Source organism: Cervus elaphus, chromosome 4, assembly GCF_910594005.1.
Source record: "Cervus elaphus chromosome 4, mCerEla1.1, whole genome shotgun sequence".
NCBI classification, from domain to species: Eukaryota; Metazoa; Chordata; class Mammalia; order Artiodactyla; family Cervidae; genus Cervus; species Cervus elaphus.
In genome coordinates this window covers 11,976,033-11,990,753 of record NC_057818.1, presented here as the reverse complement: position 1 = coordinate 11,990,753, position 14,721 = coordinate 11,976,033, and the positions used below count along the sequence as shown (strand labels likewise).

Below are 14,721 nucleotides of genomic sequence, written 5' to 3'. Positions count from 1 at the left end.
GCTGCGCGCCCTCTCCCCGCCTGCCGCCTCCAGGCCCTGGTGCCTGCTGGCCACCGTGGCGCTCCTGGGGTGTCTGCACCCCCCATCTCAGCCTCCAGCTCCCTGTGTGTCCATGTGTCCCTCTTAGAGGGCCCAGGGTCCTCATTCGATATGACCTTAGTTACTTACTTGGGATGTGCAAAGAGCCTGTTTCCAAGTAAGGTCACATTCACTGTTTCCTGGGGTTAGAACTGCAGCTTATGTTTCTGGGGGACACAGTTCACCCCATAACTTGGAGTAGGTGCTGAAGTCCAGGGAACCCTGCTTTGGGGTGTTGGGGTCAAAGACGTGAGGTGATGGATGGCTCAGTGGACGAGAGCCCAGGGGGGCTGGGGGTGGCACCTGCTGGGGAGATTTGGGGTGCCATCTGTTGGGGAGGGCAGGGCACTCAAGTTGGTGCTCAGGCCAGGGCACCGGGGGCCCAAGGAGATGTATACACAGAGTTGGCCTCTCTCTGGTGGGGAGGACCCCAAAGAGAGCCCCCTGTCCTCCCACTGGCTGGACCAGAAGAGCCTGGAGGCCAGGAGTGCTGTCTGCTCTGTGGGTCCCTCCCGACCCCACCCCCATTCTGGGCTGGGGAGCCGCACCTGAAGCCGTGGCGCAGCGGGGGTCTGCGGGGTCGGGCTGGAGGACTGGCCACTGCTGCTTGTCGAGTCACTGTGCTCACTCGTGCTGAGCCCGCCCAGGGCCTGGGACCCCTGGATGGACGTTGCTGGATTCAAGCCGCTCCTCCTCTGCCCCGGGACGTCCGCCGGAAGCCAGCGGTGCCCGCGCCTGGAGGGCTCACGTCTGAGGACAGCTGCCCCAGGTAGGCAGTGGCCGGGCCGCGTTACGTCACGTCGGGCGTGTGCGACGTTGTCTTGATGGAACTGTTACGTGGCTTGACTGTTTCCCAGCTTGCCCGCCTGTACTGATGTCTGCCTGAGATGTTAACTCACATACCACGAGGTCAGAGTGTACAGCTGGGTGTCTGTGGGTGCAGAGTGGCGCCACTGTCACCAGTGTCCAGTTCCCGTGCGTTTTTAGCCCCAGAGGAACCCAGGACCTGCAGCCCTGACTCCCCGTTTCTCCCTTCCTCCGGTCCCCGGTGACCGTGGCTCTGCATTCTGTCTCTAGGGACTTGCCCATTCCGGACGTTCTGTATGAACGGACGCACGCGATACGTGGTCTTTTGTGTCTGGTTTCTTGGACCTGGCACAAGTTTTCAAACATTTTTACAGGTGGAGGGAACCGAGGCTTGAGAACCTCAAGGCCGCCTGTCCTGTGAGCTTCAGAGTTGGGTTGGGACTGATGAGGGGTTAAATTCCATCGTCTTCTGAGCTATAGCCAAGGCGGGGGAACTAGTTGACCCTGGGGGTAGGGGCCTTTGCCCCCCAGTGCCCTGGCTGTCCCTGAAGACTCTGACCCCGTGAAAGGACACGGGGTCCTTCTCCAGGTGCTCTGATCAGCCCCCACACCTCGCGTCCTCCTGAATGAGGGTCTCAGAACCAGCACGTGAGCTGAAAAGTGAGGTCATGGAGCGTTTAGCACCCACAGCTGGTGCAGATGAACAGTTACATTAACCCTGCATGCTTGGCTCCAGGTTGCTGGCCGGGAGGCTGGGCCATGATAGGAGGGTCCTGGGTAAGAACAAGGCATGGCAGGTGAGGGGCGTGCCTAAAGGGATGGTGTGTGATAAGCGGCTTTGGAGCCAGACTATGGTTTCAAACACTGTCTGCCATTTGCTTTCTCAAGATCTGGGAAGTTTATTAGGAACCTCTCCTAAGAATCCATTTCCCCACCAGCCAAACAGAGCAGGATTACTGTGTTTGAGGCAACGTGAGAATTAAAGGTGATGCTGTATGCATAGCAGCTGGCAGGGGACCCAAGCAATGGTGGTTTTATTTCCAGAAAAACGAGGCTGAGATGAGGAGGTGAACACAGATCCAGGGGGAAAAGGGAACGGCCAAACACGTGGGCTCCCTGCAACGCAGGAGAGGATGGCAGGGAGGGGCGGCCTGACACTGATGCTGGAAGGGTGGGGGGGCTCCTGGAGGGGTGACGAGATTCGCCCCGGGCACCAGCATCCCGCCGCTGATGGGCACGGATGGGGCTGTCGTAGGACCGAGCCTCAGATCAGGCGTGATCACGCAGGACGGGGATGCAGACACACACGAGGCTGACGTCCGCGCTCCGGGGGCAGGTCCGAGTCCCTGCCGTACCGCGAGCACCCTCTACCAGGGAAGCGGCTGGAGTCCGGAGGGCTGGAGTGCGTGCTCCGGCTCAGGGTGGTCCTAGCATGGGCTACTGGGTCTGGCACGTTTGGGCTGACCCCGCCTGCTGCTTACCAGCCCTGTGACTTTGGCTGGGCCCATCCCTGCTCTGAACAGCCCTCAACCTCAGGTCACTGACCCAGGAAACCTCTGTGAGTGTGGTTCTCAGTCCTGGTGTCCTTTCTTGGAACTGGGGCAGCCGCTCTCTCCCCGGATAGCTGTGAGGCTGAGCTGAGAAAGACTCACAGAGCCAGGCCCATCACAGGGTCCTGGTCCATCAATGGTGACACCCGTGCTGGTGTTTAGAGACCCTTCTGTCTCAAGTGACCGCCATGAATAGGGTGAACAGGGCAGTCCAGGTTACATGTTCTGCTCGGAGTGGCCCGGGCTGCAGGGGGTCTGCACATCCTGGACAAGGGCCCTCCCAGTGGCTCAGGTGCCCCCGCGGGACCACGCGGGGACCAGCCGAGCCCCGAGGGGTGGCCTGTGCCCACCAGAGTTGTGGCCGCACCACTCCCACGGCAGGCTTAGGTCCGGAACTGGACACAAGGAACACAGGCGGTGAACGTGTTTGGGCAAGTGAGTTGACTGTGACTTTCTTTTTAAAGAAATGAGATTCAGGTAACATAAACCATTTGAAGCTGAGCCCCTCCACACCGCTGAGCCTTCTGCATCCCGTCCCCAAAGCCCTTCCTGCACGGTCAGTCCCCTGCAACCCCTCAGCTGCTTTCCACTTCTAGGGGTTTAACTCGTCCAGACGTTCCCTGTGAATGGGGTTGTACCGATGTGGCTGCCTATGCCCGGCTCCTCTCACTCAGAACGTCCGTGAGGGCACCGTGCCGCAGCCTGGGCCAGGACGTCGTCCCTCCTGATGGCTGACCCGCAGTCTGCTGCACACACAGGTGCTCAGGAGTCTGCTCACCCACTACGCACACGTGTGTGCCGCCTTCTGGCTCACGTGTGAACACACGGGCGCAGGACCCTGCTTCACTGTGTCAGTTCTCTGGGGCCTCCCGGTGTGGAGCTGTGGGGTCGTGTGGCAACTCCATGTCCAGCTATTGGGGGGACCTGTGTTAATCCAAGGCCGTTGCCCCCCGCCTTCCTACACTGGGTGGGAGGTGGTCCGAGCACTGGGCAGGGCACAGACGGCAGCCCTGGGCGCTCCGGGTTTGCTGCCTCTGTCGGGGTCTCAGATTCCCCGCCTGCCCATCCCAGGACGACACAGGAGGCCGCGAGGGCACCCGGCCCCAGAGGGCAGGGGGAGTGGAGGCTCTCGCACCTTTTCGGGTGGGCGGGTGTCTGCTCTCTTCCGGGCCTGCTCCTCCTGTGCAGAACTGGAGGTGGTGCCAAGTGCCCGTGGCAGCAATCAGCACAGATCTGCGTGACGGGAGGGCTCGGACGGGGGGCGGGCCCAGGTAATGGGGGCTCCTCAGCTGCACCTCCAAGAGCCCCGACCCCCAAGACTACTGTTGCTGAAACAGCAGAGCAGCTCGGAGCGGCCCGGGCACCGGGGAGGTAGGTGTATGTGTTGGGGGTGTGCGCGGCGGTTCTTACGGGGACTCCCCGCAGCAGCCTTGGCACAAGCCAGGCAACTCCTGGTCTCCAGAGGAGGGGTCTCCCCCCCCCACTTCCCAGGTAAGAAAACAGAGGCTGAGGGAGGCTGAGGGACGCAGCTGGGATTTGAGCTTGCATTTCACCCTTCCGTCCAGGCCCCGTGGTTGCACTGGTTTTGCATGAGGCACCAACGTCAAGCCCTGGGAGTCGGTGCAAGGGGGCCCTCCCGGGGAGCAGGGGCTTCATGGCTCCCCCGCCGCCCGAGGAGGCAGACTGGGCAGAGCCCCGCCCGGCAGTGGCGGCTTTAGTGACAGCACCGGTCCCAACGGGGCGGCAGAGATCAGACCTGGTCCTGCCGTGAGGGCGCCTGACCCTGCTCCAGGGCCGTCTGCCTCCTCCCCCAGCTCCCCAGTCCCCGTGCCCAGCAGTTCTGCCTCCTCCCCCAGGAAAGGGACGCAGGGACGCTCCTTTCCTGACCCCTGAGACTTCTGTGTCCTGTTGCTCTCCTGCAACTCGGCCAGGGAGACAGAGGGAAGTCACAGTGTCCAGAGTCGGGTCTGAATGCAGTCTGGGCCTGGCCTTCTGTGTGGCCGGACAGCAAATCACAGGGTGCAGTGAGAGACTGTGTCCAGTCAGGTCTGGCCTCTGCCCTCGGCGGTGACAGCCTCTAGGAACCTGGAATGTCCCCCCCGACACGAGGTGGGGTGACTTGGCTCAGGTTTCAGGGTAATAAAGTAGATTCCCTCCCCAGCCGTCACAGAAAATGGCACACACACACACACAGCTTCCACAATGGGAGTTTATTTGGTGCTCGTCCCGGTGGCTGCTGGCCCAGCAGGGCACTGCTACGTGGGGTCTACCGCCGCCTGCGGGCTCAGCCCCGGCCTAGGGGGGAACTACAGGGTCTCGGCCCCCTACCGCGTGGAGGAGTGGCGACCAGGGAGCGGGAGGCGGACGGGGACTGGTCATGCGTGGCCGTCTGCTGGCGGGGGGCCGCCTCCGTCACCACCGCCCTCCAGCGTCAGCAGGGCCCCGGCAGCTCAGACGCTGCTCTGCCGCCAAGGGTGGGGCGGGGGGGTGCCAGGGGAGGGGGTGCGCCTTCACTTTGAAGAGCGGGAAGAGACACTCTTATTTGGAAGTATACTGAAAAGACAGCTAGTATACCCAAGTTTCTAGGAAAGAGTGGACATCCTTCGTCAGAGGGAGCAGGGCAGCAGACTCATCTGTGGGGCCTCGGGGAGGCGGTCAGTCACGGCCCAGGGTGCACCAAGCAGCTGGGGGAGAGAGAGGGGTTGATGGGGGCGGGCTGTGGTTGTGGGGGCAGGAAGCAAGTCCTGCCTCCGCTCAGGGCAGGAGAGCGATGCCTGCAGCCGTCCCCGTGTCCGGCACCCGCTCCATGCCGGGCGGGCCTGTGGGCAGCGAAGGGGGCAGGCAGAGCAAGGCACCCCGGGGGTGCTTGCTGGTTGTCCCCCTGGTGGCCAGTGACATACCCAAGGAGCAGTATGCCTGTATGCCCATTTGAAAAAGTAAATGTAAACTTTCCAGGACGGGAACTTGTCTTTCCACTGCGGCCTGGTAAAGCCGACTTGACAGAGGAGCCCCTGATTCCCTGACAGAAGAAACTGACGTCTGGTTAAAGGAGACGTGAAGGGAAAGGGTCTGTAAATAAACTGCTCTCGTGTCTGTATTTTCTGGAGCTAACGTATAGATCGGGCTCCATTCAAAGACTGGAGCACCATTTAGAGCCACCAGCCCAGAAGGAAGGTGTGCACCGAAGTCTCACAGGTGTGACTGGCGGCCCTGTGTGCCTTAAAATTCACCTGTAGCCCAACATCAAGGAAGGGAGGGGGAAACTTATCTCACCAGTTAGAGCATTACATTCTTTCTTGGCCGTGGAGTTCTGTGAAACCCTTGGGGGAGGGAAGGTGATGCTGGGGGAGAAATGGGGGTTAAATTATGTAGAAGGGTGTGTTCACATCCTCTGCCGCCTCCCAGAGCCACGACAACTGTCTTACCTGTGCCAGGCCCTCATTCACCAGCTGTGCTATCCAGTCAAGGGTGGCTTTACAGGAAACAGGGGCCATAGGTATTTAGCATCTTTGACTTTCAACAGGTACAAAAATGGTTTTGGATTTTGTTAGATTTCCAAAAAATGCACACGATGTTGGAACTTCACATTTTATACACCTGTTGTTGTTCAGTCACCAAGACGTGTCTGACTCTTGGTGCCTCCGTGGACTGCACTAGGCTTCCCTGTCCCTCACCATCTCCTGGAGTTTGTCCAAGATTTTATATGCTAGTATTTGGCTGTTAGTATTTTATAGGAACCATAGTTCTTGGTGGCTACATATGTATATATAATAAACTATGTAATATATACACACACACATATCTACATCTGTCACTTTTTTGTATACTAAGTACTGTTTCAATGTTACAATCATTTTTAGAGTTACTGTAATGAGTGTCATGTTTTCTCAAATCTGTAGAAGTCCAGCCTGCCACAGGCTGGGCTCGGGGCCACCTCCCAGCCCCCTGGCGCCCCAGCCTTCCTGCCTCGAGGACCCTCTCTGTTGAGCACTCACTCGTGGACTACACTTCCTAGCAGCTAAGGGAACAGAAGGCTTCCTGGGTGGCTCAGTGGTAAGCAACCCGCCTGCTGAAGCAGGAGATGCAGGTTCGATCCCTGGGTCAAGAAGATCCCCTGGAGAAGGAAATGGCAACCCACTCCAGTATTCCTGCCTGGGAGATATGATGGACAGAGGAGCCTGGTGGGCTACAGTCCATGAGGTCACAAGGAGTCGGACACGACTGGGCGACAGAACATTGACAAGAGAACAGAAGGGTCTGTGGACAGTCTGGGTCTGGGTGCCGCTGCTTCTGCCAGCCTGTGGTGTCCCCACGCCCCCCCCCCAACCCCCGTGGCTGCTCCAGACCTCTCCCCCCAGTACCTGGCACGGAGATCCGGGAGAAGGCCTCAGGCTGGCTCAGCGTGTCCACCTTGACGTGCCGGAACGCCTTGCACACAGGGCTCTGCAGGTGCCTGCGACCCAGGGGGACGCCCGTGAGCTCCTGGGGCTTGGAGCAGGGTCCGAGTCTGACCCTGGGCTGGGGGCTCCGACAGCAGTCAGCCAAGCTCAGGGGCCAGAGCCTTCACGGGAAGGTAGGAAGGCCGGGGGTGACTGCTGGGGCCCCGCGGGGAGAACAGCCTGGTTCTTGCCTCCCTGTGAGCAGACTTAAACAGGGAACTTTCTTTCTGGATTTTTATCCTTTGGCAGCAGTTTCTAAACGGGAGCACCCTTGGCCTCAGCTCCCAGGGCTGGCAAGGAACCTGAATTCAGAGCTCAGATGAAGGGGTGGAGGACCTGCCTCCTGAGTGGTGGATGCCTCTGGGACCCCAACTCCTTACCCGGCCCACACTTCGCCCCACCCCTGCGGGCTGGAAGCCAGAGAGCGTGTGTGCCAGACCTACCTCTTCCACTCCTCCTCCGTCTCCCAGAACTCATAGACCACGAAGGTGACACCGTCTGCCAACCTCACGGCGGCGATGCTGCAAGAGGAAAGGCTGGCGTCAGTGGCCACACCAGGCCGCTGCTCCCAGGGTGCAGAGGGCCCCACAGGCCCATCCCCACCACTGCCCTGCCCTGCCCACAAACGAGCCCAGACCGGGCGCCCAGAGCCAGGAAACGGGTTCCCAAAAGCTGTGGTCCAGGACAGGGGCCTCTCGGTAATACGCTTCCTTTCTGCTCAGAACCCCCAGCACGGCCAGGACTGCCACCTCGTCTGACAGCTGCATGCACGGCTCTGCCGTCTGGAGCGAGGCCTGGCCCGGACAGTGCCCAGTGCGTGGCTGGTGAATGAATTCTAATGAAGTGCCATTTTTTAAAAGGCCTTTTTATTCATTAAAAAAAACTTAGCTGTTTTCTTCCCCAGTCTGTAACATCCATCTTTATTAGAAACAGATTTTTAAAATACATGACAAATAGAGGCTCTCTATAGATTAAAAAAAACCCTAACTTAAAAGTGAAAAGCAGTATCAATTGAAAAAAGATCTTAAAAACATACCAGTTTAGAGAATAACTTTTCTTCTATCTAGAAAACCATTGTGTGATAAAAAATCTGATATAAAGAGGATTTCTACTATGTTAATAAAAGTTATGTGAGGTACTATAAATTTACTGATTTTGTTTTCTTTCCAGATTATCCCCAAGATCAGATGAAGTTATGATTTTAAAAAATCTAATAGCAAAGTTATTGACAAGTCATTATTCATAACATCAACAATTTTATACAAATACTGGGTAAATATTTTTTTTTGTACAAGTGGGAAAATAAACCACATTTTCTATTTCTTTTCTAGACATGTTTTGTATGAAGGCAAAATAATTATTTAAATCCTGTTTTTCTTTGCCATGAAGATTCTTCAAAAAAGGCTTTTCAAATAACTACATTAGCCATATTTTCATAGCTGTATTCTAATTTTAAGTGGGTTAAATAATTGGTCAAGAGAAGAATATGGTCAGAAACGAACACAAGGAATCATCGAGCAAAAAGGCATACTAAGAAAAAACTAAAGAGAGAAACTGCTTTTTCCTGGAACATAAGTTTAGAAAAGTTTCTTCCATGATGTGGGATTGTTAGGGGATAAATTTCATAAGGTTGAATCAAACCCCTTCTCACGATTTCAAGTTCTACATGACCTTAAGGACCAAAATAACATGTGAAAAACAATATGGCAAGTTATCTGGAGAACAAACTTAAGATTCTCTAAATGATAAAGGTTACCCATAGGGGAAACTATCAGGTTTACTTCAAAGCAGCTAAACCTTTTATCCAGGTGTATATATAAGCAACATTCCATACCATTAAACACCCCCTCCTTTTTGAAATACTTTGGCTTCTAGCACACCAGTCTCCTCACTACTTCTAGCTCTAAAACCTATCTTTAAAAAATAAAAGCATCATCCATGCTGTCCTCTGTAATCGTTGGCTCATTTAATCCTTAGAGACAGGCCTGGCCGGAGTCCCAGGCCACTCCTGCCTTCTCCGCCTGAGACACAGGACACTCACCTTGTTCCAAACAGACGGACAGACCCAGGCTGGGGGCTGGAGCAAGTCGGGGGGTGAGGGCTGGGTTCTAAGAGAGGGAGGCCCAGCCTCCGAGATCACAGCACCGCCGCCTCTGGCCTCTGGGCAGCCCTCCCTGCTCTTCCCCATGCACTCAGCAGCACAGAGCCCCCAGCACCCCTGGAGAGGGGACCCCCATCGCAGGCGGCGTCTGCTGTATAGTCACAGCAGCTCCAGGTTCTGCTGCTCAGGACGGAAACAGGGCTGCTAACCGCATCATTACGTCATCACCTCCAGCCTGAAGTTACCCGCCAGCTGCGGCTCCTATCTCAACGATGGGATGGGCTCAGGCCTGCGTGCCACCTGGTCATCAGGGGGACCCTGGCCCCGCCCAGAGGTGGCCTGGCTCCTCACAGCCTGCCCCGCTGTGGACAGAGGTCACCGAGGGATGGGCTTCGTCTCCATTTGGTAATTGCAGCACAGGAAAAGCAATTACAGTGCTTGGGTTTGCTTGGCTGACGCACTGACTGGCTTCAGGGGCGTGGGGCGAGGCCTCTGGCTGGAAGGACACAGCAGGCAGGCTTGGGGTGCACGGAGGACACACAGTCATGCAACCACAGGAAGCCTACTGTGTGCTGTCTCCAGCCTGCCTTCCCAGCATAGGCCCCCTTCTCCTTCCACGCTTTCTCCCGTGACGAGTGCATGGCTCTGGTGGCCCTGGGTGACACCTGCACGCCCACCACCCCCAGGGTGGGCAACTTGTACGCTGGCACCTCGAATGTTATGGCATCTTGTGTGTGATGTGGCCCAAAGGCCTGTGTGAGCCCTCGCCCACTCACCTGATGCTCCGCCACATCTCCAGCTCAGACCGCGTCCCCACCCCCCGACCCTTACCACCCCCAGTGAGTTTCTGAAGTCAAAGGATCTCACACTCCACTTGGCCTACTCTTTCTACAACCCGCCTCCCATCCTGGCCCTGGGCTGATCTGGTCAGCCCCACTCTGAAACAGATCCCAGCTCTGCCCACGTCGTGCCAAGGGCCAGTCCCCTCTCCCTAGCTGCCCAGCTGCACGTCCGTCCAGCCACCACACACCCTTATGCAAGGGAGGAGGCAGGACTGAGCCCCGCTCTGGGCTCAGCATCTCTCCCGTGGTACCTGTTACCTGGAACGAGCAGGGCCTGCCTACCTGCCCCCTGTTCCCCGGCCATCTCTCCCACCACCCCCAGGTCACCCTGTGGAGCCGCACTCTGTCGTGTGTTCCTAGACACACTCCCCTTGCTGCCACCCCGGCTCTGGGCGCCGGCCCGTCCCCCACCTCAGGTTCTGCGGGTGGGGCAGCTCATCACTCAGGCCTCAGCACACAGCAGCGCCTTCCTGAAGACCCCTGCCCCATTCCCGGCCTCCGCAGCACCCGCTGCCGACTGGAATCATCTTTACCTGCCCGCCTCCCGCTGCTGGGAATTAGCGCTCAGCAACAGCAGCAGCCCGAGTCACACTGCACCCCCAGGCCCCCCCACCCGGCATCACCAGGAAGCAGGTGGAGGCACATGTGTTGGGGAGGGAGAGAAATCAGCTGGGAGGCGGGGAGAAGGGAGGTGGGGAACAGGCGTGGAGCCCACAGCTACTGTCCACCAGGTGCTGACGGGTGGGCTACTGCTGGGAGAGGAGGGAGCCCAGCAGCTTGTGTCAACAGCTCTCGGGGACACCCCCAGCCGGACGCAGGCCTTGGCAGCAAGGACCGGGGCGGGGGGTGCCCTGAGGAGCAGCCACGACAGCAAGCAGGGCACTACCACAGCGGGCACTGGGGCCAGGCCCCGCCCGACGCCCCCCACGGTGCATTGCTCCACTGAGGCCCCCAACCACCCCGTTAGTGGTCCCCTTTACAGATGAGCAAGCTGAGTCAGGGAGACGGAGTCACTTGCCAGATTTGCACAGCAAGGAAAAGCCCGATTGAGGACTTGCCCCCAGCTCCTGTAACCACCCCGCTAGGTGTGTCGTTGGCGTCCCCCAGGCCGGGCCCCCCGCCACCGCCCCGCCCCGGCCTGCAGCTTACTCACTGGAAGCAGTTCCTGGCCCCGGCGGTGCCCCGCACGTACTGGCGCAGAGAGTCCAGGAAGCCGCCCAGCTGCTCCGGGCACACGGCCATCTCCTGCCGGACCAGCTGCAGGTGCTGTGGGCCACAGGACCCATGAGCCACCCCCTCACCCAGGACCCCACCCGGCCCCGGAGGCACAGCCCAGGACCTAGCAGCCTCCCTGGGACAGGACACCGTGGTCAGAATAAACCCGACCCCCCAACCCCACTACACACAGTTGTCATCTTTGCTCGTGAAAACTCACGAAAAATGAACTAAAAGCAGCAGTCCCACACAAGTGCTGAAGAACAGACAAGAGGATTTAGAGAGGCCCGAGAGAGAGAGAGACTGCAAGGCACTGGGGCCAAGACACAACAGAATGAACGGTCCGCAGAACTGTTGCTGGTTGAATCAGTGTCTGCTGATCCCGTCACTCCAGGCCAGAGAACAGCCCTGGGAGGGGAGGGAGGCCACGTGCTGGTGCCGGGTGGGGGTGGGTGTCAGGGACACTGAGCCATCTGCATCTTGAGTCCTGGCCCAGAAGGGGACGGGGCCACAGGGAGGGGTCCTCACCATGTTGGTGCCCTCTTCATCCGAGAGATGCTGCTGAAGGTCAAACCAAAGGGTCTGCAACAACAAAGCATGAAGGGAGGCTGGAGACTGAGGCCCTCTCTGCCCGGGAGGCTTCCAGGACCACCACCACAAGGACACAGAGCACCAGGGAGCTGCGGCCCCTCCACCCCGAGGTTCCAGGGACCCCCGAGTCCCGGGGCTGGCGGGAGCTCCCAGGGCCAGCCCTCTCTGGGCGGGGCTCAGCCCACAGTGCTGGCTCAGGGGGACTCAGGAAGCCAGGCTGCAAAGCCACCCAGAGCCACAGATTCCTTCTGGCTGTGCCACTGGAGCCCAGAGGCCAAGCAGACCTACCGCAGAGAACACAGAGGAGGCTCCGTTTTGCTGAACCCAGAGAGCTGGGGGTTTGCCACAATTGCCGGCAACAGACTGCCTAACTCGCGAGTCACCCCCGACCTGGGGCCTCAGGAAGAGAACGGTCTGAATGAGGTGGTCTGTGCTCGCTGGCCCTCGACTGACCCCGGGTAAACACTTTACACCAACTGTCAGGGAACTTTCCAGACTCTCAGGTCGAGACTGCCCCACTGTCAGCCCTGGGGAAGCAGGGAGCCCACGCAGCCCCCGTCTGACCCCGTGCTGGGGGCTGCCGCAGTGCCCAGCACCTCCATTTCAGAGCAGAGAACCCCAGGGCCGCAGGAGCTAGTCCAGGCTCCGAGCCTGGGTTTGAGGCCAGGCCCCCTCCCCCCGATTCACGGAATCCTTTAACTTGGGCTCCCCAACAGATGCCACCTTTGTCCCCTCCCTGTCCGTCCTCCATGAAGCCGGCCGTGTCTCTGGCACAGTGTGTGTGTGTGGGGGTGTGTATGTATGTGTGTGTGTGGGGTGTATGTATGTGTGTGTTGGGGGGGTATGTATGTGTGTGTGTCTTCCTTCTCGATAGAAGCATGTGTGTGAGGTGTGTTGCCTGGTTGTTGGAGAAAACAAAGTAGCAGTTATACAAGTCCATGACCTGAGTGGTCACTGCCTTGAAATTCTTAATAATGCTGGAACCAGGGACCCCATCAATACACGGCTGGTCCCAGAGAGGTGCTGACTTTCTGGGGACACAGGGTGTGGATGCAGGTGTACGTGGGCTCCTCCTGGCAGGCAGGGCCACGTGAGGGTGAGGATGAAGCAGAGATGAGGGGCAGGGTGGTGGCACCCAGGTCTGTGTCCCCGTCTCCCTGCCTCGCCTCTGCTCCGGGGAGCCCAGGCCTCACCAGGAGGGCTCCGGCTGTTCCGTGGAGGGCGGGGCCTGGCTCCTGCTCGTGCCCCGGGGCCAATCAGAGGCCGGAAGAGGCCCGCCCCGTCTCCAGGACACCCAGGTGCTCCTTGGTTTCCAGCCAGCTGGTTGTTAAGGCGACTGGGGCGCTAAAAATAAGCTTCAAAGAGCCTCCCTCTGGGGGCGCCCGCGGAGTTGTTATGACAACCAGGCCTCAGGTCCCCGCGGAGTCTTTCCTACCGCTCCCACCAAGTAGCCGGCTTTGGGGGGAGGTGGGGTGGAGGGCGGGGGGAGATCCCTGCGGCCCTGCAGGTGGGCTCACTGCCTCCCCGCTCGGACTCCCCCCAAGTCTGGGCCTCAGCCTCCTCCTGGGGAGCCCCACCCAGCGCCCTCACGCATCCCTCAGAACTAACCCACTAAACCATCAAAGCACTGTTTTTCTTTTGCCCTTTTGCAAAAGAGAAGTTTCAGGAAAGCAGAAATGTAAAATTGCCACTGTGACCCTACAGCCCAGAGATACCTGTTATCTTGGTTTACGTAGATAAACATGTGTAGATGTGCATGTGTATATAGGTTCTGGTAGCAGAATGTCTCATAATAATGGCTAAATAACAGTGCTAATATTAAATGCTAACTAAGCAGTAGGCTTTGTGCTAAGCCATTAAGATATTTTATCTAATCCTCACAACGACCCTGTGAGAGGTACCATTCTGATTATCTTCTCTATGGTTAGGGGAGGACGCGGAGGCTCAGAGAGGGTAAGTCACTGGCCCAAGGTCACACAGCTGTTAAGTGGCATAGCCAGGATTCAAATACAGGCAGTCTGATACCAGCGCCTACTGGTAAACCTTAACTGTCTGTTCTCTTTCTTCCAGTAAAAGGTCATTGTTATGGGCTGAATTGTGTTCCCCCAAAATTCATATGTTGAATTCCCAACCCCCAGTGCTGCAAAACGTGACTGTATTTGCAGACAGGACATTTGAAGAGTGACTGCGTGATAATAAGGTCACATGGGTGGGCCCCAATCCAGTATGACTGTTGTCCTTATAAGAAACTGGGAGACAGTCACATGGCTGTCTACATGCCCCAGGGAAGGCCATGGGAGGACCCAGCCCTGCCGGCATCCTGATTCCAGACTCCACGTGAGAAAGGATAGCGCCTGGCTTTGAGCCCCTGGGCTGTGGTCCGTGGCTCCCGCAGACCTGAGACGCTAGCACGGTGGGGACCCGAGTACCTACTGAGTCACGAAACACTCTGAAATCATGATTCCATTTTCCATTGCCTGCAGATGGGCCATGTCCCATTTAAAAGGCTTCACACTGCCGGTCACTCTGACTTCTCCTGGACTTCCCCGTCCCTCAGCCGCCACCACGCCGGGTCTGGGCTGCCACCTGCCCAGACCACCCGAAGCCTTACAGCCTCCTTGACGCTCAGTCCCCTTGACGCCCACTCTCTGCTCCTCCGCACGCCCCCTCCTGGCCGCCCACCCACTCTCAGAGCTCCTCTTCCCCAGGCCCCATACAAGTACAAAGGTCATGTTCCCAGGGTCTCCCTTTAGTCCACACCACCCCTCCAACCCCGCCCAGGGGCATTAAGGTTCCCTGACTTCCCTCTTGTAAACTCTGGCCTAATTTCACCCTGAGGGGCTGGGAGGGTGGAGGGGGGATGGAGGGATGGATGTGGGGGCTCGGCGGGCCCACCTTGTTCTCCAGCCGTCCAATAAGCCCCGCCAGCCTGCTGATCTGAGCATCCAGGCCGTCCTCCTTGGGGTCCGAGGTGCCTGGGAAAGAGGAACAGTGATGCTGACGGGGACAGGGCCAGGCCGGAGCCCCCCTCCCCCGGACAGAGGACTTGCTTCCAGCCCTCCATTCCTAGTCCCTGCGGGAGGCCCAGGCCCCATCGG

General features: G+C 58.3%; 1 protein-coding gene across 6 annotated transcripts in view; it reads right to left on the bottom strand.

Moving 5' to 3' along the window:
• Positions 1-4,631: 4,631 nt before the first annotated feature.
• The window catches only part of NECAB2 (N-terminal EF-hand calcium binding protein 2), a 44,002-nt gene continuing 33,912 nt past the window's right edge, over positions 4,632-14,721 (bottom strand). For all 6 annotated transcript variants that reach the window (XM_043898166.1, XM_043898167.1, XM_043898163.1 and 3 more), the window contains 6 exons: positions 14,519-14,598; positions 11,561-11,614; positions 10,971-11,083; positions 7,318-7,395; positions 6,797-6,888; positions 4,632-5,119 (listed from right to left, as the gene is read on the bottom strand). In XM_043898166.1, coding sequence (XP_043754101.1) covers positions 5,091-5,119; positions 6,797-6,888; positions 7,318-7,395; positions 10,971-11,083; positions 11,561-11,614; positions 14,519-14,598 — 446 coding nt within the window. In that variant the 3' untranslated portion in view covers positions 4,632-5,090. The remainder of the gene's footprint in view (positions 5,120-6,796; positions 6,889-7,317; positions 7,396-10,970; positions 11,084-11,560; positions 11,615-14,518; positions 14,599-14,721) is intronic.